Source organism: Ambystoma mexicanum, chromosome 5p (genome assembly GCF_040938575.1).
Source record: "Ambystoma mexicanum isolate Mex_15411 chromosome 5p, UKY_AmexF1_1, whole genome shotgun sequence".
Classification (NCBI taxonomy): domain Eukaryota; kingdom Metazoa; phylum Chordata; class Amphibia; order Caudata; family Ambystomatidae; genus Ambystoma; species Ambystoma mexicanum.
The window spans coordinates 810,249,967-810,274,943 of NC_090930.1; the positions used below are offsets into that span (position 1 = coordinate 810,249,967).

General features: G+C 43.8%; 1 protein-coding gene across 5 annotated transcripts in view; it reads left to right on the forward strand.

Annotated features, from left to right (window-relative positions):
* Window positions 1-24,977, forward strand: part of BBS9 (Bardet-Biedl syndrome 9) — a 3,505,410-nt gene that overhangs the window by 1,652,917 nt on the left and 1,827,516 nt on the right. For all 5 annotated transcript variants that reach the window (XM_069613236.1, XM_069613237.1, XM_069613239.1 and 2 more), the window contains one exon: window positions 9,392-9,487. In XM_069613236.1, the coding sequence (XP_069469337.1) occupies window positions 9,392-9,487 (96 nt within the window). The remainder of the gene's footprint in view (window positions 1-9,391; window positions 9,488-24,977) is intronic.

Genomic DNA, 24,977 nt, shown 5'->3' on the forward strand with positions numbered 1-24,977 from the left:
CCCTGTGCCCTCCGTGGAAGACTTTTAAGGATGGCAAGCTGCTCCATTTCAACCATGCGCTGTAAAACACTCGTCTGACATCTGCAACCTTCTCGAACTCATGGATCTTGATGTGCTCGCCATCACTGAGACATGGTTCAAGGATAGCTCTGTCACAAGCTTTGACACACTCCTCCCTGAAGGCTACAAAATCCTTTCTGCGCCCAGGACAAAGAGGACAGGTGGTGGAGTATGGCTGATATTCTCTGAATAGATACCTGTGTCCATTATCCCTACTCGGGCCTACTCCTCCTCCGAGAGCCTAGTCTGCAGGCTCTTGCTCTCCCCTAACTCTTCTCATGGCCACCTTCTATCGGCCTCCTGGACAGGCCCCTCACTTCCTTTTGGAATGGGCTGACCTGGCCTCCTCTCTATTTTACTCCTCCTGCTGGGTGATCTCAACATCCATCTGGACTCTGCTGACTCCGCATGACCTTTCCGCAACCTATGCGACTCTCTCCCCCTCTCTATCCTACCCTCTGACGCCACTCAGACTGCGGGCCACATGTTGGATGCTCTCATCTCCACTGACATCCCACTCTCTATCCCTCTCACTGCCTCGCTGTCTTGGACCGACCACTCTCTTCTATCAACACACCTGAAGCTCTCCTCCCCTCTTGCAGTGACACACCCGGCACAGCCACTCGGCTTCAAGGTCACCAGACCCATGAAAAAAGTGACAGTGGTTGCCTTTGCCTCCACCTACTCTCCTCCTCTCATTCCTGCGGCTGACTCCCACCCTGACACAGCCCTCACTAACCTTAATCGCAACACTCTTGATACTCTTGCCCCTGTCAAGAGGGTCTGACTGAAGCCTTCCAAAAAGTGCAACTCTTGGTACGACTCCAATCTGGCTGCCCTTAAACCTACCTAGAGACTTATAATCTTCTGGGTCTCCAACAGTCAGGATTTAGACCCAAACATGGCGCGGAAACAGCATTGATTGATCTGAAAAACCAAATGGACGACCTAAAGGATAAAGGAAAAGTGGCTCTTCTCCTCCTACTAGATCTCTCAGCCTTGTTTTTTCTAGTTGACTATAAAGTGCTTTGTAAGCACGTATCTGCAGCTTCCGACTTTTCACAGGAAGCAATGGATTGGATTCAATCCTTTCTAGACAGTCGGTCCATAAGAGTCTTCTCTCTCTCTCTGCATCAGCAGTGCCTGCACCAATAACCTGTGGAGTTCTGCAAGGTTTTTGCGTATCGCCCACGATGTACAATCTTTTCACAAAGCCCCTGTTTGATGACCTATATAATCTGGGTGCCACCTACACCTGACACCCAGATTCTCTTACCCATGTCTGGCGATTATGACTCCGACTCTGCCTTGCTGAACAAAATCGCTCTAATTATTCAGACATGGATGTCCTTGCATGGCCTCTGTCTGAATGATGAAACGACTGAACTCATTGGAGCAACAACCAAACTCAACAAACTCAGCACCCTGTTTCAATCATTTAACATCAACGGTATTGATCTTATAGTCGCCAAGGATGTTAAACCCTGGGCTTCCACCTAGATTCAGCACTGAATTTACATCGGCAGGTCAATGCCATTGCTTCGGCTACAGCACATACTTGTAAGCTCATCCATGCCTGCAAACAGTTCCTCTCTTCAGCTAGCTGTATGACCCTAGGTAGAGCCCTAGTTCTTTCAAACCTAGACTATTGTAATGCAATATACCTCGGTTCAAGTAAACATAACATCAATAAACTTCAAATACTTCAAAATAATGCAGTGCGAACTGCGCTAAGTATTCAGAGAATGCAACATATCTCTGATTCCAGACGCACTGCTAAGTGGCTATCGGTCAATGACAGAATACAACTTAAAGATTTAACCATTACTGACAAATGCCTAGCCAATTCAGCCCCAAAATACCTAGTGGATACATTTACTAAAAACGTTTCTGCTCGTCCCACCAGGACCGTGTATTCACACTGTCTCAAGGTCCCCAGCTATAATCTTAAGAAGGGAGGGGGGGGGGAAGTATCTTTCCTATCATAGCAGCACAACGATGGAACTCCTTGCCAACAGACTTAAGATCTGACGTAGCCTTCTTTAGCTTTAGAAATAAAACAAAAAGGTGGCTTTTTGCTAAGGATCTATAACTAATACAAGTTTGGACCTTCTGTTTTCTCATTGATAACTATATCAGTACTGCCAGTATAGCTTTGCAAATCTTATATATATATATATATATATATATATATATATATATATATATATATATATATATATATATATATATATTCTGATATAAAACCATGTAAAAAAAAATCTATGTACATATTTTCCTGTAATTGTATAATCATGTATATTCATGTATTGTATACTGTGTGACCTGTAACATGTAACTTTAAGAAACTTGTAATGCGCCTAGATACCTTTGGGTTTGGAGCGCTATATAAATAAACAGACAGTCTCCTTAGCACTCCATCGCCCGCCCTAAGCCTCGCCTCTTGTTTCACCTGCTTTCACCCGAACACTGTTTAGTCTCCGCTGTGCTTGCCTGGCTTTTATAGCCCAGCCTACCCTCTTTCAGCACACATGGCAGTTCCCATTGGTCTCCCTGTTCTAAGCTATCCTTTAGGGGTAAATACTTCACATGGAAGACTTTAAGAAGGGCTCTTGCCCCACCCCCTTTTCAATCACCATTGCAAGGTGCTCATGCAGTTCGGTTTCCTTGTGGCTTTCTCCATGTGCTGATGAGATTAATTTTCAATTGGGGTTGGAGAGAATTTCTGTGACCCCCTGCTTTCCCTCGTTTTCTGTTGTTCCACCATTCCCGCAGGGTCTTTCTGGGGTTTGTAGGTTGGGTTTTGGGCATCTCATTTCTGTTTGGCAGGAATAATCTCAGTCCATTACCTTCCTGTTCTTGATTCCATTCTCCTGGACCCGGGATGTTAATACCCGTTCCAGCCCTTTGAACAGGTGCTTAACGCTAATAGCACCCTGGTTGCCAATGCTGTAACCCGGGGTGCCGAGAGCAGTTTATTTTATTTCTATGAACGGGACACCCTGCACCGTTCCCTTCATGGAAGGAAAATACTTACATAAGAGGGCCGCCACAAAGCTGGAAGGCGGTACTCCAAAGGAGCCCCTCTTCCATTTCCATGGTGACCGGCAAAGAAAGACAGAGTGAAGCTGTGGCGCTACAGAGCAGGGGAAGCAGGCATTGGGTTGCATGGAACGTAGGCTTAGATCAGTAGTTCAAGCCCTCATTCCAAGGAACCTGATTGGGTGTTCCCCGCACCCAGGGTGCTAATTGTTGTTAACTGTGTATGTATTGAGATATTCTAAGTTGTCTGGGCTTTTGGCAAGTTTATTTCCTAACATTGTCTACCGGTGCCATGTCACAAATTCTTTGTGTTTTATAGTTTCAGGTTCTGAAAAAAAGGCTGCTTCCCTCCTGTCTTCTGCAGTGTAGATTGTCATTGTTTATTTCTTAAAGGAACAGCCATTGCATCTTTTCTTCTATGTGCTATTGCTCCATATTTTCTGTAACCACAGATGGTGTCAGCATCTTATATCAACCACTGCTTCCTGCTTGTGTTTGTTGCTTTGTGTTTCCAATTTAAATTGTGCGCAGGGGATCTTTGTGGTATAGAATTTGTGAATTCAATTTTCTGTCACATTTTGCTTAGACTAATATGTATTGAACTTGCTGTCTTAGTGTATGAGGGTGGTAAGCCACCTATGCAGGGAAAGTATAGAGTATATACAATACAACAAGACAAACAGGTCAGGAAAACAGAACATGGTAAAAGATAATGTTCCCTCCGAAAACCTCCCCCAAATCTCCTCATACAGATTAACTCGTTCAAGCAGTGACAGCTTATGAAGTTCCTCCACCCAGACCTACCATGAGCAAAAGGTGGCATTCTTCCAATCTCGTAATATGATTGTTTTTGCGTATAGTGAAGCCGTAAAAAAAACCAGAATGTGTGTGGTTATACCAATCCTCCAAGAGTTCACCCTTCCCCAAAACTATTATCAGAATCCAGGTTAGATCACAAAAACGTGTTCATCGTCTGTGACTCAGAATGTTCTTACTTTACCACACACCCAAATCATGTGCTCGAAGGAGCCAGACCTGTGGCCACAACCCCAACAGGCATCCGAGTCACTCATACCCATTGCTCTAGATAAGATTTTGTAGCAAGACTCATTTGCTCCCTGCTTTTTAAAGTTGGGAATAAAATGATTTTTCCGTGAGTAAAAAAGTGAGCCCAATTTGGAACGGGAGTATTTTATAATCGAGTAAAATAGAAATGTTTGTAATAAATGTTTCTTTGCACCAAATGATTCATTGTGGCATTAAGTGTAATATTGGTGCAATCAAAACCATTGAGCTGTGTGGATGAAAACAGGGGACAGCATCCTATGTGTCAGTTTTCCATTTTTGTTGGGAGTATTTACCTATTTTTAGGGAGTAAAAGTAGCTGATAAACCCCTCTATCTCTAGGGCTGCTCATACCCCTTGTATACAGTTTGGCTGGTGTCCAGTAGACACTGTTGAGAATTTGTATCTGCTGCACTTTCTCCTCAAGATTCATTGATGTCAAGTCCACATTCCTGCACAGCTTATCCCACCTCCCTTCTGTTATTTCCTTGCCAATCGACTCTGACCAGGATTTGAGTAGGGCCTCATTGGAAGGCTTACTGCGCATTAGGAGCTTGTACACATTGGATGCAAAGTGCATTTTCCATTTAAAGTTAGACAGCTGATCTTTCAGAACATTTTGACCATCCACTTCCACCCCACCAATCCCAGTCCTATATTTTCTGTATTCGCCCTAAGTGCATTCACTGAGGTCTTTCATTGTAAATAGCACTGTGAAGAGAATCCATTTTGTATCCATGAGTAAAACACCAATCAATTGTACACCACCCAGAAACCAGCTGGGCCAGAAAACAGGCTTCCCCTCAGTCTGCACCTAGGTATTCAGCCAATTGACATTTTTGGTGACTGTGTGATTTTCCATTTGATCAATTCTTCCAGCTTACTCCCCTTCTTCCTCAGAAATTCAGTTGCTGGAGAGGAAACACTCCCTTTGACATTCCTAGTTATCAGGAGTGCCTCAGGAGCAAGGGCCGTAGTCAAGCACGACTCTGCTCAAGCACAAACATCAGGCGATTCCTCAAAGAATGGGGTCAGATAAATTGCAGAAAAGACCAGTTTGAACAGGGTAAAGTCCAGGACCGCCAAACCCCACGCTACTCGCAAAGGAGTTGTAGTTTCCATAGCTTCAGGCACGACTGCTTCTGTTCCTATAAAAAAAACTCTGTAACAGGCTCTCTATGCCCAATGAACTTTTCTTTGTCACATGAAGGGGTAACATACTCAGAACATAGGTGATGCCTGGGGCTGAAGTCATCTTTATAGCATTGACCCTTCCCCAAAGAGACAAGTTCAAATCTGACTACCTTGCCAAATCCATTTTCAGGTTCTTTATTAGGTGCCTCACATTGTCATCTGCCATCAATCCAACCTCCTTCGTCAACCACACTGCTAGCTACCTCATCCTTTTCCCGGCAGTGAAGAATCTAGCTCCCATATCACAAGTAGAAAGTCATCAGCATAGTGACAAACTTTCTGTAATGCTTCGCCAAATTGGACACCTTGTATTTCTGTGTCCAATCTAATCATCACAGCCAATGGTTCCATCGCCAGTACAAATAGCAAAGGAGAGAGTGGACAGCCCTCTCTTGTACCTCTCTCCAGTTCAAAGCTTTTTGAAATGCATGCCATTTCTGTTGACTGCAGCTGTCTGCTTTGAATACAGTAGTGATATCCACTTTCTCATCTCTGGCCCAAATCCAAGGCATTCCAATAAAGCAAAGAGGAAGTTCGATTCTATCCAATTAACTACTTTTTCAGCATCAAGGGAAAGAACAGCCACACCCGAAGTCTGTTTCTGACTCTCCAGCAAGATACATTTTTGCATATTGGTAGAGGGATCACATTTACAATTCCAGACGGGTTTGGATCCACGATTTGCATCAACGTATCTTCTATTCGCATTAATGTTTTGGCAAATGTCTTATTATCCATGTTTATAAGACTGATCGATCTGTAACTTGCCCATGGAGGTTAGGGGTTTCTTTTTTCAACAGGAGAGATATAGAAGCGTATTTCATCGATTGTGGAAGCGTCCCCTGTAGTCGTAACACATCCAATACTTCCAACAACAGCTGAAATAACATATCTGGTATGATCTTGTAAAATTTGGCGGGATTACCATCAGGTCCAGGGCATTTCCCACCATTCAAACGGCTGGCTGCTCTCTTCAAGTCATTCACTGTGAGCACTGAATCCAAGCTAGTCCTCATTGAATCTGGCAGACACCGTAAACCGAAGCATCTAAGCTATTTCTTTATGTCCTCCATCACTGGCTTCACCTCTGACAAATATAACCTTGTATAATATTCACATAACTCCCTGTTAATGTCAGTTGGCTTATACATCACAGAACCGGAGGTACATTCAGTTCTCTCGCGTTCTTGAATCCTTAGGTGGTGTGCCAGTAGTATTTTGCATTTCTCCCCTTCATCGTAACAACTACATCGTGTCCTAAAAAGGAGTCGGTCTGACCTCTCAGATAACAGCTTGCTCAACCGGTACTTTTTCGCACCAGAGCCTCTTTGTTGTCTTGGTGGGATTTGCTATGTATTCACTTTTAAGCTTTTGAATCGCCTCTTTCCTTGATATTGCATCCTTTTCCTTGGCATTGTTTCTTTTGCTAGAGAGCCCAATCAACAGGCCATACATATAGCACTTAAAAGCTGCACCCACAGACCCCCGCGCTCACTTCCTGTGACTAGTTTGTAGCTATAAAAAATTCAGCCTCTTTCGCCAAAAGGACAGTATTCATTTTCCAGTAGTTTGACTTAGGGATTGAGAATGATAATAGGATCACGATCAAGACAAATGCATGGTCAGATATAAGTATAGTATCAATTTCTGCAAGAAGGAAGTTCTGTGTGCATTGACCAGTAACTAATCGTGACAACCTGAATGAAAAGTGTAACACTTACCTGATGGTTGAGTAAGCATCCACACATCTATACATTGAAATTCATTTAACAGAGCATACACAGATCTGTGGTACCTCCATTCACAGAGTGACGAGACCCACTAGTTCTGTCTAAGAGTAGGTCCATTCTCATTAAAATCTCCGCTCAACAGCACATTATTTTGACCCATTTTCTGAAGGAATTCGGCAAGTGACCTGAAACATGAACCCTCCCCACTGTTTAAGGCATAAATACTGCGTAACCCAATAACAGAATCTTGAATCTTAATAGTCGCATAGACGATCCGGCCTTCATTGTCTTTGCTAGTAGAAAGAATAAACAAATGTAAATCTTTCTGAATCAAAATCAAATGTAGACCCCTATCGAATTCGAACAATAGGAGGAGGAGAAAATTGATCCAACCCAGCATCTTAGCAGTTGGTCCCCATTAGCGTCCGGTAAATAGGTCTCTTGAAGTAGGGTAATCCATTCACATGGTCGAGAATTATTCTTCTTCTTTTGTTGGTATTGATATACCATTTACGTTCCATGAAATTACTTTCAAACTTCACTCAATGGAACCAGACATTTAAAATGCGCTGTTTCCCCAGTCAAACACACAACACAACAAGGACAATAACAGATAAACGGAAACCACTAAAACACCTGCAAACTTCATGGCGTAGTCACCAGGCCAAAGAATGCCCCAGAGTCTTCATTGGCTCTAATTACCCCTATCCCCCGGCCCACCGACAACTTGGCTCCATAAAAGCATCCTAAATCAGTCATCATAGTTCTAAAACACCACTAAATGTATTTGAAGTATAATTCAATTAACCCTATTCTCAATTCGGTATTGCCTTTAGCAGAGGGTGTGAGCTTCCAACCCCAAAATCTAGCACCACCTCACCATCCGTTAAACACTCCTTCAAATGAAAGGTACATGGAGCAGTTGTGGAACAATTTTATACTTCTATGCCCCCAACAAAGACCTCACAAAGACAAGATCTCAGTATCCTGTTCATCCAAACATTCCTAAATAAGCAAGGTATTAAAAAATCTATTTTATCATCCCTAAAATATATTCTCGTGTCCCGCCACTTCTTACATGCTGAAACGGCCGATTTTGGAGGACATGGTGGGTGCATTAAAGATATGCAGTGCAGCATTCACCACCCGATCCAGCCGGCTTTGAGATAAATATCGTGACCATGTGTGATGTGGTGTAAGGCGCAGTTGATCATGCTGCCCTCTTGTATATTATGAGTGTCGCAGCGCGTAATACAGTGCAGGGAACCATTCATGAACCCAACACCTTTGACCCTGGATGTATTGCTTAGTTCCATTTAGGTAGCCTCCTAGACTGCAACTTCTACCTCCACTAACGCTGCCTCCACCATTGCACCTGAAAATTGATGCATTCAATGTGTACAGCGTCAAATATCAGACCCGCAACTAATAGACTAGAATCCTCAGTCCCTACACCCCACTAAATATCTAAGTATTATTCACATCCTGTATCTACTTGCCCCGCCTTTTGTTAGATCTGTGGTGAAATTCTTGAAATCGTCCTAATGTGATCATTGCATACTACCTCCATAAACACCAACGTGCATTTCCATCATCACCCCCCACAGTGATCACTTGAAACCCTGCCCTGGCCCTAACTAATGTGTCAAATAAACTGCAGTTTTCCCGCTTGCCCGACTGAGATGCCATTGCAGTGTTCACGAATGTTAGACCTGGTGTAAACAGGATGTGGAACACGAAGCCCATACGTTTCACAATGTGGTGCTCCCACTTTCAATCCAGTATATGCTAGAACTACGCCAGGGCAAACACCCCTATTTGGTGCTATTTTGTTTATTATGTATATTTCATATAGTGTTGACAAAACTCCAGACAGAAATGTATCAAGTTACAGAAAACATGTTCTCGTACTAAAAAGATCTCCAACATGATATTGTGTGCTTAGACAGCCAGCATGCTGTGTGAGAACTGGTTGAAACAATAATGCCAGAATGTGATTCGGTCGGCTATATGATTGAGCAATACTAGATGGCTCACTGTACACACAGTTGTTTATTTTTAACATATTTACTCTGCTTCATACATATAGTTTAGGAGCGTGAATCTGTTCTGAGAGCAGAACAAATAGTATTCTGAATGGCAATGCAAATTCTGGAGTTGTTGGTGTAGACAAGTAAGCTAGTTGATAGTTATATGTAGGTGGTCTTTCCAAAGGCTAAAATGGTTATGCACCTTTAGTATCTTTTTCATAATGAAAGAAACCAGTGTAACCTGTGTACTCGCTTTCCCTTTTACTGCAGACTTTGCAGATCCATCGGATGAGGAGCAGGTTAATGTGCTAGGATTCCACTTGCTCGCTGGTGGGAAAGTCACGCTCCTTGCATCCAAAACATCACGTGAGTAAAATCCATAGCACCTATATGTAATACTGAATCCCCATACTGTGCAGCCCATGAAGCAATAAAAAGGCCCGATTGTACACAGTATGAAATTGTTTCATTGTAAGTGATTTCAACCCCGCACTTCACCTAAGTCAATGCCTAGCGTGGGATGCACAATTGAAACCCTTAATTATTTATTTATGTCTATAAGTTCTTTTATTTCTGAATGATGTACACTTATATCACGCCTCACTCTTTGAATCCCCCCCCTCCCCGGTCACACTGAACCAGGAAGCAGACTGTTTTGCAAAGTTAAAATATTTATTTTATGAATTTGCACAATATATATATCACACTACTTTAATGGTTATACAATGATCACCAATGGGGTGATGTCACAATAAATCTCTTTAATCACACGGAGTAATGATAGGAAAAATAATGCAGCATAGAATAATACTTTTGGGTGTCAATCAAAAATGCAATGTGATTACTCTTTCCCCCTGCACACTACTCAATCACCCCAATATGCAAGATAAAGAGATGAAAGGAGAGAAACCAGTTTTCAGGAATAGAGAATTCAACAAAAAATAGTATCAATCCCAATTTCCCTCCAGCAAAAACAGAGAAAAACAGGAATGATTGCAAACTTGTCAAAATGGTTTTGAATGTGGCTTTGAATGAATGGTAAAACACTGAAAATGGATTTAATTCACTAAAATGGTTTCAATACTAGTGGGAGCCGCTTGGTATGGTATCAGACAAACACTTTCAATGATTATCGAGTAACTAGCAAGTTGAAAACCTAATTCTGAGGTCGGATGCAATGAACAGCTATTTCACACGTGATAGATTTGAACCAAACAAAAAATTTGCGGCAAACTTTTCTGCGCGCGATAAGCGTGATTGTGGAAAAACTATAAGGAGTTGGGATGCGGTTTTGGGTTTATTGGAAAGCTTAAAATGTTAGCTTCAAGTAGACACGTACATTTCTAGCATACACAGTGACGAAGTTATGAAGGTTTTTGTGGAGGTTGTTTTTTTTCAGAAAGAGTCAAAATTTACAAACAAAAGATCTGCTTTTTAAAATGACAAACAAGATTTCTTTACACTAGGGGTAGACTATGAAGCCGCAAACTACACAACAGCGCAGCCACCAGCCCAGGATATCACTAGTTGATGATTTGGCCTGCCGAGACGCTCGCCTTTCTTCAGAAAATATATTAGCGCAAAGATGATTTTTAACACTACTATTACAAAGGACTATAGGGTAAGAGAAAGAGTTCAGGTAAGACAAAAGATTCTAACAATGCACTTCAGGAAATAAGAGAATGGGTTTGGATAGGATGACGTATGGATAATACATATGCTAGGGACAATCCTATGCTATAGATACTCACTACCAATGTTTGGAATGGACCCGTCAGAGATTTTCGGGACTGGAATTCTGCTAGCACATCTGGTTTTGCAATCAGCAAGGCACTCTGGACACCGCACAGTGGGACTGGACTGGATCTGACAGGCTCTGGTTCTGGTCTGCAGCCATCTTGTCACAGCTCAGCTCTACTGGGTTGGATCTTTGGATTCTGGCAAGAATTCTTAGCTAGAAAGCAGCACAGCACAGCCAGACTGTTCTTGGGTTCCCCTTGGAGATCTGTGGTAAAATCTGGTTTCAGGATTTTTAAAGGGCAAGCTCAGAATGGTTCAGCTTTGGAAATGGGCCTTTCTGCTTTCAAAGTTCTGTAGTCGGGAATCTGGAATATGGATTTCTCTTGCAAAGTACTCTGCCAGCAATTGGATGGTGGGTGAATGTGTCTGTCTCTAGGTCCTAAGCTATCTCTATTTATGTATTTTCTAAAGGGGTGGGTATGCTGAATTCTACTAGGCACACCCCCTGGTATTCTATTGGTTAGGGTCTTTCCTCTCCCCTGATTTGAGAAGAAAACAGGGTGTCATCATGACAGTGGGCCTCATTAGGACCCAGGCGGTAAGGGGTTTACGCCGGCGTAAACCATGGCGCCCCTTACCGCCTGAGTACGAGTTCCCTTAGCGCCATGGTGATTTTAACGCCTGCTTTTAGCAGGCGTTAAAATCCATGGCGCTAAGGGACCTTGTTGTTAATTACGCCACCGTAATTTACGGTGGCGTAATTAACGGCTTCCCCACTCCCATTATGCCCTATGGGGCCAGAAATGGGAATGGGGAAGGGTAAATGGGGATTGGGGACTTACCGCCCCGCCAACCTCGGAATGGGGCGGTAAGTCCGCCAACCCCCATGGCGGAGTTGGCAGCTTAGCGCCATGGACCATGGTGCTAATAGCGCCATGGTCCTCCGCCAAGGTCCTAATGAGGGCCAGTGTGTTTTATGGTCCAGGGAAAAACCTCCCCTTTGTTTCTGCACATGAAATCTATTTTTCATACAAGACATATTCACAATTTTACAAACTTGCTAGCAATAGCATATTTATATCCCCTATTTGGTGGAGCAAGTATTCATCCAAGCCCCATCGCGGTGAGATCTTGGGTCTAGATTTGGCAATTTTTCGCACTATTGGTCTGGTACCCAATGTCGGATTTATCCCCAATTTTACACACATGTACGCATTATATCTGGGCATAATCATGTGAAGTTTCATGTTTCTGGCATCACCACAATTGGTACAAAATCACAAATTCTGTAGTCATGTCCCTGAACATAGCACAGAGTTCTGAGTACTTTTAACACGTGACCAGAAATTTCATATTAACAATGCTGTAACTTTACAATTTTTACATTTTCGCACATTTATGTGTCTGTCCTTTTCAAAAATATATGTTTCTGTGCTTTCAGAATAAACAAAACTGTCTGTCCCACCCCCAAAGTTTTGGTGGCTCAAGAGCAATTCCCGCCTCTTTCCTCTGGCAGGAGTTTCTGTTGACATTTGCATCTGCATATTCTTTTCAGCCATGGAAACGCTTTGTCTTTCCCAGGAGCAGCAGAGCAAAATCCCCTCTTCATTAACACCTGACTGGTAGTTCCTGGGCTTTGATGAGAAGCAGGAGAGATGCCTTTTGTTGGGGCAACTGTGGAATTTGCTTTGAAGTTCTTTGGCTTGCATCAGATTTACTTTAAAGTCAATTGTTACATTGTTCTTAGTTGAAAAATGAACTTCTAATTTTCAAAACAGGCAAACAGATCTCTAATTACAGTCTTTTTAAACGTAGAGATTAAATAGTTGCAACCTATATTGCTTTTGATGGCAAGTCACTTAATTCCAACCTTTTGATTTTAACTGCACAAGTTTAAGCTTCCGATGTCATTAAATGACAGCTGTCACACAGGCAGCTGACGGTACTGTGCCCATATTTTACAGATTTTCACAGACGAGCACACTTTTTAATGTGGATATTCTTATGATGGATTCTGTTTCTCCTGACATTGTGTGCTTATGTGGATTCCTTAAATAGGATGATGGGTAACACCCAGCACGGATGTTGGATATTTCCTGATGTTTTGAACCATTATTTTGCAATTTCAGCAGCCAAGGAAAAACGGATTTCAGAGCACCTTTGGGTTTCCTTGCCATAAAGCACTGCCTTTCATGAAGTTTCCATTTGCACTCTGTGGGCAGCCCAATGACAGGTTTCAGCAGTGTGGTCTCCTGTTCCACCACTGACACAGGCAATGTAGATTGGCAGCCATATTTTCCGGTTTCACAGCGCAATTTTCCTAGGTTTAGCGCGCATAGGGCTTTTTGCAGCTTTTTTGCTGGTTCTGGTGCCCCAAGCACGCAGTGATGTCGCAGGGCAGAGCTTAGTGGGTCAGTACATCCCACATCATATGGATACATTTTAGGGAAAGCAAATGATCTAACCTTGTAACACTGACAAACCTTTCTCTAAGCCCTCGTTCGAACTGTTTTCCCCCTCTGGAAATGAAATTGTTGCACGAATTGGGTTTTAATAACATTTCAAAGGGGTTCCTCTGATGCATTAGTGTGCCATATTGTGCTAATACGTTTACTTTGTTTGTTATCCCCAACAGAGCCTAACATTTCATTTATTTTTGTGCCCAGATGAGGTACATAGGACCTTCGAGGAAAAAAAAAATTGAACTGGGAGTCTTTAAAATTCGGTTTACAGACATTAGTTAGCATATATTGGAGTGCATTTCTTGCCCCCTCATTTCTCTTTGGTGCCATCAACAGATTATCCCTGCACGCACCGTGTGTGTGATTGGCTTGATCGTTTTCATTCAAGATTTTCTGAATTGCAATTAAGCAGTGACGTTTCCAATTTATAATTATAAGCCATCATTGTATAAACAATATTCTTTGCTTTTCAATTATTTTTCCAGTCTTCAACAAACAACCTGGTTGCACAAACTATTACCCTGGCCCACCAGCACATTTGCTTGAAGGCAACTCATACATTCTGTCAAACTAATTAACCATTTAAATCTATAATAACTATTTAGGTGACACAAAATGACCTGGGCTTGCATTTCTCCATCAATGGAATTCTGGGAGTTGTAGACTTGGTTTTCTTTGGTTGAATGTTATATATCAGATGGCTGAAGCTAGTTCAAGGGTTTTTATTTTTTTGAAAATGCAATGGGTTTACTAAGAGCCTTTCCTCTCTCTAGTTAAGTGTGGGTTGTTCCCTTCCTAACCCAGGTATTCCTCAACCCCAGGTTTGTTACTAGACATAGGTACCCCCTACTATGTAAGAAGCCAACTGTCTGCTGGTTTTGGCCTAAAGGCATTATGCCTGCTCTCTCTAAACTCCCTCTGGAAATAATCTATATGGTCCCTAATCCTAGTACCGTAATGTGGTATTATGTCAGGTTCAGTGCCGTCAAGCACTCAGGCCCCACTTGTTCCTTTCCTTCCATGCCCTGGTTTTGTCTACCTGTCACTCTCCCTTTCTCCTCCTATTCTCCTTCCTACTACTCCAACCACTTTCTCTCCTCTGTCACCCTCACACTTCCACTTCTTTATCTTTGATGTTCACCTCACTAATACCTAACCCCTTCTGATCTTTGTGCTTGAATGTTTGTTCCAGCCCAGGCAGTTGGAGCTATGTAGCCTGGGTGGTGGGAACCAGTGCGCTCCATTCCAGCTCCTTATGATCTTATCCTGATTACTGTCCTTCTTGATTAAACTTAATAAAGAAACCTGATTACAGTTTACCTGCTGCCTTCAAGATACTTGCCTTGTAACAACTCCCTACTACTCCCTCCTCTCAACTCTACCACTAAACCCCTTTCTTAACTCTACTACGACTCTCTCTTCTTCACACTACTAATCCCCCCTCCCCACACTAGTTCCCCCACTCCCCCTCTCCACACTTGTAATATTCCCCTTTGCACACTACTACTATTTCCATCTCCACACTACTACTCTCCGGTCCCACCTTCCATCTCATACACTTTTCTTTAACTTCCTCAGCCAGCTCCCCCCGTCACTCCCTACCCTCCCGTTATCACTCACAAACCTTGCATGTACATTCAAACTAACAACACTTTCACAACACAACCAATAGCCACCTTGCCCACTCCTTCAGCAGTTCTCCATGTTCTTCTCCACAGTCCATTCTCTGCTTGGCCTGTTGGGCCTCCTTCTCCTCCCTTGACCTCACACAAATAACAGGCACCTATCTGACACTGGGCTCCCTTTTCTCCACCCCGTTCCCTCTTCATCCCCTCTCTCCCTCACCTGTTTCCCCTGGCCAACGGTTGGCTTTTCTTTCCCCAGTGGAGGTGTTACAGGTGGCGCAAAACATAAACGTGATACCAGTGCCAAAAATACCTGCAGTTCTCCCCCCATTGGTGCCCTATGGTAATCCATGAAATGAGGAATGACCGCTGTTGCCGGCACCTGGCACCTGGAATATCCTGGAATTACTGGCATATCAGGCACCGGTAACGGTAGGCCTGTTTCCCGGTATCCCGCCAGAATTAGTGGCAGGATATCTGGAAACCTATGAGGCCCATAATGCCCAAGTAGAAATGTCCAATTCTTTATTCTTCAGAAAGCTAAATGTTTTCATTCAGGGTGCAGAGTGGAGGTCAAGAGCAGGGAATAGAAGACTAGACTCTGGCCCAAAAGGAGAAGGAGAAAAAAGCAGCACTACCAGAGGTCACATTCACCCAGTAGTTCCATTTGGCATCTCCCTTCCTCCTCGTAAAAGAAGAGGAGTCACCACCTCATGGACCCCTCAGCGGTGGCTCCACATTCACCATTTCCCACCCAATCCTCCACCCCGGAGGATTGGTAGGCTTTCAGCTTGATGATGCTTGTAATCTTTACCAAGGCCCCAGCTCTGGTGGCTTCATTCCGGCTGTGCCTTCAGGACCCACCGTGCTTGGACAGGCCGGCAAGGATCCTATGAAGCACTGTGACAGCATGCCTAAGGGCTTGACTCTGGCTCTTAAAGGAGAGCAACCGTCCTTGCACTGACCCATTCAATAGTTATCACTGGTCTTCTCCACCTCGGTGACACCGGAGCTCCTATGGAGTATGCTCAGCTTCCTATGGGGGCGTTCATGTTGAAAATGGGAGAAATCTTTGATGAAGAGGGTGTTCCCATCTCTTTAGTGATGTAATCCCTGTCCCCTAGAGACACAAGGGACTTTCCAGAAGAGTTCTATGGTGAGGGGGCAAGGACTGTTGGAGCTGTCTTCCACATGCTTCTTTCCAATGTGGAGACCCCTTTCAAGCTGAAGGTTCAGTTTGAACAAATGGACGTTCTAGAAGAAGGTCCTTGGAACGAGACCTAACTTCCTTTGAACTCGGCAGTAGAGGCTCTTGTACTGGAAACCTGTGGACAACCTGCCTCTGCCTCTGCAGTTCACCGGGTACTGGCATATAAACACTACCTGGTGCTATCAGACCCTTTCTGTCCAACCACAGCTATCCGGTGAGCTTGGGTGATGTAGGCTGCAACTGCCAACCTAATAAAAAGTCCATGTTGCCTTCTCCACCGCCAGATAGAGAAATCAAGTGTTTGGATGCATGGGGGATGAAGGCTTTTTGCCTTTAGAGGGGTACATGCTTTCTATGCTCTGGCTACATTTTCATTTGCCCTCTGGCTAGCAGTCTCTGGAGCTGCTGAACACGTGCCTGTTGGAGAGGTGAGGGGGAGGGCTTTGAGAATCTAGTTCAGGATGGCATGAAGCATTCCAACAGATTTTACAGTCTGGACATGACATGGCTGACTCTGTGGGATGGGCAATGGCTACAGGCATAGTGGTTAGGAGGCACTCCTGGATGAGGACCTCAGGGGTCTCAGATGACGTGGAGGCAAAGCTCCTCGATATAACGTTTTATGGGCATAACCTCTTTGGGGCTAAGGCTGATGACTCCTTGCAAAGGTTCCAGTCCTTTAAGGCCACTGTGAAGTGTTTGGGTCTGACAGTACAAAAGCCTTCAACTCCTGCTAGCAGATGTAGTGGGTCTCAGCCCTCCACCTCCTACGCCCACTGTTGAAGAGGTCAAGCACCCTTGGGCAAAAGGCAACTGTGCTGTTTCCCCAGAGATGGAGGCAGAGGAGCTCCCAGAGGTGGTGTCTCCACCTCTGCAGTGTTCCCTACTGCCTCAGGTGCAAGGTCCCTGTGAAGGTCACTTCTTTCATCAGTCCGCAGTGGCAAGGTGAATTTCCTAGTTCAGCTTGCAATGGTAACACTCCACAACTGATGCTTGGGCCTTACAGGTTATTCACCAGTCATTGTCACCCTTTCACTCAATGCCACCCAGACCATCACCCATCCTGCTCTCTTTTGATTCTGCACTTCTTTTTGAAGGAGGTTTGTCCACTTCTAGTGAAGGGTGCGATAGAACTCGTACGTACTGTGCGTAGAACAAGACAGAGGCTGGTATTCAGTTTACTATCTGGTTCCAAAGGAGGACAAGGGTTTGCATCCCATCTTGGATCTGAGACTACTGAATTTGTACCTACACAAGAACAGGTTGTGGGGAGCAGGAGATGTTGGCAGAGTAGTGTGGGAAGTTGCCAGTGTAGCAAAGTCCAGAGGGAAGATCAGGTTTATATAATAGCAAGGAGTATAAGTTGAGGGCGATAAGGGTTGAAGAGGACAGTGATGTAGGAAGACTTGTTGCATATGTGACTGACCCAGATCCTCCAAGCCCAGAACCAACAGGACTGGTTGGTTTCCCTGGATCTTTAGGATGCCTACTTCCATGTGTCAATTCACATCAAGCACAGAGAGTATCTGAGATTCATTGTGGGTCAATGCCACTACCAGTTTAAAGTTCTGCCATTTTGTCTGTCTTTGGTATTCATTAGGCTGCTCGCAGTGGCTGCTGCTCGCCTCAGGAGTTACAGCATCTCTACCTTGGTGACTGTCTCTTCCAAGCTCGCTCCCGAGAGCAGGTGTCCAGGTGCCGCCACATCTGTTCTGTATGTGCCGCTTTTTGCGAAGCTTGGGCTTCTCTCTGGCCATCAAGAAGCCTCACCATGCCAGTCCCTTCAATTTAATGGTGCGCTCTTGGACACTTGCCTGGGCAGAGCTTTTCTGCTCGAGGATTGGGTGGTGCACATCTTTCAGAGGGTGCAAGTCCTCCAATCCCAGGTAGAAGTTCCTGCCTCAGCTTTTCTACACTTATTGGGTCTCATGGCTACCTGCATTTTGGTGGTTTCAGAGGCCTGAGTGGACATAAGGTCACTTCAGTGTCTCTCTCGTTACCTGTGCTCTTTTTCACGGGAACTTGTCTGATCTTTTGCAGGTCTTAGGCATAGTTTCCCAAGACAGTCTGTTGTAAGGGATGCTGCTTTGGCAATCTTGTCCTCGGTTGACAGTGGTCACCAATGTGTCTTTTAAGGCTTGAGGTGCTAATCTGTTGGATCCAACAGTGAGCGGATTGTGAACTCCCTCAGAGTCACAGGAGCAAAGGAACGTACTGTGTTTGAGGCTGATCAAGACAGCTGTGAGAAACCTATGGGTATTCTCCCATTAAGACTCCAAGAGTCCTCTATTCAAGTGGCCTGGGGAGGGCCATCACTCCTGGATTCCAACCCTGGGAATACCCCAGGCGAGGCACAGTATTCTGACGGGCGATAGAAGAGGAGAAGGAAGTCCTTCATGGGATACATTGATTCCAGTCACCTTAATCAAGGTCTCAGTTTACCCAATTCCAATCCTGTCATCCATGACCCAAGGGGGAGGTAGGAAAGAGTCAACTGACCAAGGTGGGGAAGGAAGAAAAAACAACTAAAACAAAGGCAGAAGTCTGATTGTAATATCCATTCATGTCTACCAATCTAGATCACAGGGAATACCATCAAGACTCATGTTTGCATAATCGACCATCAGGAATATGGAAGGGGGCAACCATCCTCTTGAGGAAAAACCAGGCTAGAGGATTTCCCTTTCCATTCCCTGATAGAGTAGCGGGAAATGGATTGTTCATCCAAAACCCTTCCATCACCCCCTCCCCGTTTCCAACCAATACTGGGACGAGGAAGAGGAAACCGGGAGCATTGAAGATTACCCATAGTAACAACATGGGGAAAGTAAGGGCAACCTAGTATAGAAAGAACTCAAGTTCTCCCACTAATAGGCAGGGTCAGGCATTTAATAATGACCACTCACACCTGACTCCACGACTGTTTTTCAACTATAAAAGCTGTAGTTTTTCACAAGGATGAGAGTGAGCTGGTTATGTTGTCCCAACCAGTGAAGCCAAGGAGTAGAGCAGCAGGAGTTGAAGGAATTGTACGATCAGACCGAAAAAAAAGGTCAGACCGTAGAAAAAGTGAGAAAAATGCTACCACCAAATGTTCGAACACCAAAAGTTCGAACCTTTGTGGTAGCATTGTAGGTAAGTATAAACATTTTTTAAAAAAGAGTGCTGGGGTGTCCCCGACAACACCCCTCTCACTATACTGTGTGGTATAGTGAGCGGGGGTTGTGGGGGAAACCTCTGCAGTTCCCGAAAAAAAGAAGAAAAGGATCCTGAGGCACCGGTTCCAGATCACGGAAGTGAAAGGGAACTGGCGCCGCGGTGACACAGTGTGAAGAGAAGGTAAGTAGGGTATGTTTATGTTGGGGGGTGTGAGTGGGGGTGTGTTGTGGATGGGGGTGTGGGTATGTAGGTGTTTTGAACATGTGTTGACATGAGAAATGTATGAACCTTTTGTGGTTCGTACATTTCTCATGCAAACTTTCTGGCCGCAGCAAAATCAGCCGCAGTCGGATCACGTAGATCCAGAGTTGAAGCCTGGAGTAGAATGGCATGCCAAGATGCTGGCTCAGTGTTTGTGTGGGACTGCAGCGTGGCTAGGGAGTCGTGCCTCCAAGGAGCCGGAGTAAGGCAGCCTGTGTCCTGCTGGTGGATCTTGGTAAAATGTGAGTTCCCTTGGGCCATGTGCTAGTCGCAAGGGTGTCTGGGGGGCAGGTGGTTAGACCCGGACCCCAGCCCTGTGTATCCAGTGGGACACTTGTCAACGGGACGCTGCCCAGTGAGTGAGTGAGTGAGAGAAACTCGGGAGCGTGTGTTTGACTGAAGCGGAGCGGGAGAAGTGAGAGAGTGTATAATGGACAGAAAGTGTAAGAAATTATCTGAATAAGGGAAATAGAAGGGAGGAAGTTGTGCTAGTGGCACAGAAGAGAAAGAAGGATGTTTCCCTAGCTGCACAGAACAAAAGTAAAGTGAAAGAAAGGTATGTGAGGAGTGCAAAGAAGGAACAATTCAATAAAGACTTTTAAAGAGTGCAAAGCAAGCATGGTAAAGAGAGGACACTGTGTCAAGTGTGAAGGAAAGATGAGAAAGAAACAGACTGCTGCAAGGGTGCACGTTGAGGGAAATGAAAGTATGTGAGATGCGCAAGCGGGACGATAAGAATGCAAAAGGTGCAAGAGTGCACAGTGAACAAAAAGGAATCAGCCAAGGGAAGGTGCAAGTGTGCACGAGGATGAAACAAAGGAGAACACGAAGGGGTGCAGGAGCACCTGAAGGTGAAAGATTCAAAAGGAATAGCAAGGAATAAAGAGAGGGGGTTACAGATCAGTGTGGTAACGCCTAGCAGGCGCAAAAAACCAGGCGGTTTCGAAAGTCTCTGATTTTACCCCACAAGTGAAGTGTGTGTGAAAGACCTCTGCATAAAAGAATAGGTATGTACTGGAGGTACCCCCTGCTGGCCCATAGAGTCGGGGTTTGGTCCAGAATACTTTAAGACAAGATAGCTGCACCTTGAGATGGATAGGGGGCAGGTTTTATAACTCCAACACCAATCAATAAGGCCAATTCAATGGTTTGGCAAAGGGGAGTCTGTTTAATGACAAGTACAGAAAACGGGGAAACATGGAAATCAACAGTGATGCGATAGTCCGTCTCACTTCAACTCCCACCGACTTCATACAAAACATAACTTTTATACTCAAAACGCGTCATAATCTGACGTGTAACACTCCCAAGTTAACATGCAATTCTATTGGTTAGGAAAAGGTAACTTTTATATAGGTGCTATATCTGTATATGGTAACGGAGTGTGGGGATTGGGTAAACACTGTCAGGTGGGCATTTAAGCCCTTCCTTCAAAAATGACTACTGTAGATGTCACTAAAAGTACATTGGTTCTACTAACTATGGGACCCTAGATTATTTGGTCCATTGTGATTGGGATGGCATCAACCCCATGCATAAATCTCCACTTTGCTTACCAGCACGCAGAACGGTCAACCAGGTGCAGGGTGTCCCCCAATTCACCCTGCCTTTCTTCAATCATCACTTTATGGGCTATGTGTCAATTAGTTCGCTGTGGTTGGCCTCGAAACTGCATCTTCTTGTCTCAAAAAGTTCTGATATATCTGTCTGGGTGGGTTCCAAGCGTAGGTGTGAATCAGTGCGTCTTCAAGCTCGGGTGGTCATGCGTTACCACACCATGGATTTGCCTTGTTTCTTTTTCTTTCAATATGTGTATTTGATTTTCATTTCACCCACCACCTGCCTTCTCTTTCTTATCTCGATTCTTCAGAGGCAGGATATTCTGTTCGTAGCTTCAATTAAAAGTAGCTACTGCTCATAGCTTCTATCGATGTGGCCTTGGCTTCCCTGGCACAAGCTGCCTCTGCCGAGCTTAGATTCAGCTTTCTTTTCTCGTGTCTGCTAGAATATGAATCTTCTTCCGTTTGGCCTATAGTAACCTGGATCGGTTCTGCTTTTTAGTGCAATGTGGACTAGCACACTTGCACAATGTGCTTCGTTTTGAGGTAGATATGTATGGGTAGCACTTACAGCGGTCTATCTTCTACCGAGCATAGCAAGCCGCACTTTCTTAGCTTTCTTGCGGTTACAAGCATATGTACAGGCGTTAGCTGGTTGCATATCTTCATCCTGCTTACAACTTTAAGCTTCTTTGTATTCTAACATCGATTTCTTCTTATAGGTTCACGACATCCTTATTCATGGCATTTTGTCTTTTCGTGTCGTCCTTTGGTTGTCATTTCTTCTATGGGTGCATTAGTCCAGTCCTTCGTGACGTCACCATTCGTTTTCCATTAACAACCTTTTGGTTTCTTCCTGTACAGTACTTAAGCAGTCTTCATTTCGTCTCATTTGCTGGTAGGGTTTTCTTAATGGGTACCTTACTGCCCATGGTTGTCTGGTTATTGGCACTTCAATAGGTATTGTTCTTCTGATAGGCACTGGGAAGAGCCCTACTGCGGCTCTCTGCTGGTTTATTTGCTCCTCGTGTGTCACATATCTCGGTGTGAATGTTTCTGGTACTTCAAAATGGTGACAGGAGTGCAGGCTCTATTTGGGACCTCCTCTACACTCTCCCCCTCTTGTCGATTCATCTACCACTTCCACTGATTCATCTAACTTGGTTCTTCTGTATTCATCTTCACTTCATCTTCTGGGTTCATTCCCTCTTCATCTTCTGGGTTTTTACATGAGGGTTTGAAGAAGTGTCTCTTTGGAGTCCATATTTTTATCACTCCTTTCAGACTTCCTGCTTTCTTTACATGTTCGTCTTTGTTACATGTCATCAGCTGACATTGTCCATTTGGGCTGCAGTAAATCCATTTTCCTTCATAATTTCTGCGTTTTCTGGGGTAAAGAAACGTTGTACCTTCCGGTGCATGCTTTCTAGCCTTCACAAAGTCTCTTATTTCTTAATCAGTCAGTTCTCTGGGCTTCCATCCTGGTTTGACATCAATCATGATCTTCATCCCTATGGCTTTCTTCGCACTTTTCTGGCATTGCTAGATTATTATCTTGATAATGCAAAATCCTACTAATATCACTAGCAGGGCTCCCAAGAATTTGAATGCATCCGCCATCCATTGTGGAACCCATGAAAACAGTGATCCAAACCAGCTGTCATCATCAACTTCGTCGGTTTCATTGATCATCTGGTTCTGCAGGTTTGTCAGCATACCTATAGCTTTTGTTAAAGTTCCATTTTCCTCGTCATGAGAAGGTATAAACGTGCAACATGATTCTCCTATTTCTGCACAAACTCCATCCATCCATAGCTGTGATCATGTCAAGTGCGTATCTGTTCTGGAGAGTCATCAGTCGGATGGCTCTTAACTCTTCCTTGATTGCATTGAATCCTTTTATGGTCTTATTGATGGTCTGCAGCAACTCCCATCTGGTTATCTGCGACCATTTAGTATTTACTCCAACTTGGACTTGTGGCATGAAAATCATTGTGAACACTGATGAGGTGAGGCTGAACAGCCTGTGTTCATATGGGATCGCATGAAAGGCTTCTTCTGATTTGGCAGAGAAGTAATTCTCTCTCTTTATTCGGGTTATTAGTTCAACAGATCTCTTCTTCCTCAGGTGAGCATCTGCTTTCGGAAAACTGTCAATATTCAGGTCGTTTTTCAGGATCACTAGTGCTGGAACGTGGACGTTCACTATTGTGCATATGCCTCCACAGTTTTTGGGCAGTCTGATGCATACTTTGGATCCACATGCCCAATAATGATTCATTATCACTGCAGTCCCAGGAGTCATTCCCGGAGCCTCAAAAATGTGTCTGCAGTTCTGATTCCCCCCCCCCATTTTCCTTGTGCCATTGTTCCTGAAGCACAATTTCGGGCTTTCTATTGGCATTATCTGCAAGGGTCCTCCTCTGTCTTCGACCCATGTCAGTAATTTTGTAAGTTTAGGCCATAGTGGTTTGCACAGTCTTTGTGAGTTTTCAATTGCCTCCTTGCAGGCTCCTAGGACCATCCATGCTCTGCAGATCACTACTCCTTTCTCCCATCTGTCTGGTGAAAGCACTGTTCCCCAAATCTGCATTTGGCCTCTGTTTTTCCAAATTTGAACCTCCTCTGGAGTTTTTCCTTGGATATTTAGTCTCTGGTTTACTTCCCATCTTATTCCTGCTCCTTTAACTCCAGGCTTCTTATACCTAATCACATGATTCCTAGTATGAGGTCTGTTTCTTGTCTTGATGTCTTGGACATAATCATCTTCGTCGGGATAAGCTGTTTCAGTTGCCCATATTAATGAGGCATCACTTCCCATGAACTGGCCTCTGGTATTGCACATTGCTATGTGTAAATTATTTATTTAAAAGTTGTTTTAATCAAGTATATCTTGATTTTTCAACATACAAAATTAACATAACGTATTTAAAATCAAAAGAGAACATATTATGAAAAATAAAATTGATATTAACAAGAATTACGTCCATATGCAGATTTACATAGTTAATAACAACAAACTAATTAGATACAGATTTATACCTAATCACTTTAGACAAAATAAGAGCATTCAAAAAAAAAAAACAAGTAATAAGATAAATCCTGTAACTAAAACCTGATTAGTGAACTTCCTTCAGTGTGACTTTGCACACTAACTTTGCCTTTAAGTCCCAGACTATACAAAAAACTCAATATTGCATATCTAACAACTTTCAATTGACTATTAAATAGGAGAGACCAGCAACGTGTTTGAGACATGGTCATGTACCCAGTAAATAAATGTTCAAAATGCACAATTCTTTTTGCTTGCAAACTTTGGCATTCAACACATAAGTGTTGCATTGTTTCAATGGCTAATTGACAAAACCGACACAAAGCATCGTCTTTTCTGATAATTCTGCGATGGCACAGAATTTCTTTTACGGGCCAGATATTTAATCGAAATCTTAAATAATCATCCCGCTGTCGGGAATGTGGGAACATCATTAGGTAACTTTCTGTTTCCCCATAGAGCTTTAAGGCAAATGGGTTTTTCTTAAACTTTTTGTATAGGAGACATGCAGATCTTGTTTTTATCCAGTCATCCTCCCATATCCGTTTCTTTGCCTTAGTGGGATTGCCTAGCAATAGTGCCATTGAAAATCCAATATTAATAATGATTTTTTCTGCTTGATTTCTCCAAGACACTGCAAATGGATCATCAGATCTTAAAAGGTAAGTAGCAATCATTCCTAACAACCCAGGCTGATTAACACTCAATATGCATTTGCGATACAACGAGCATAGCCTCCACTTATAGATGGCATATAAAGACAGGAGTCCTAGCTCGTGTCGCAGGAT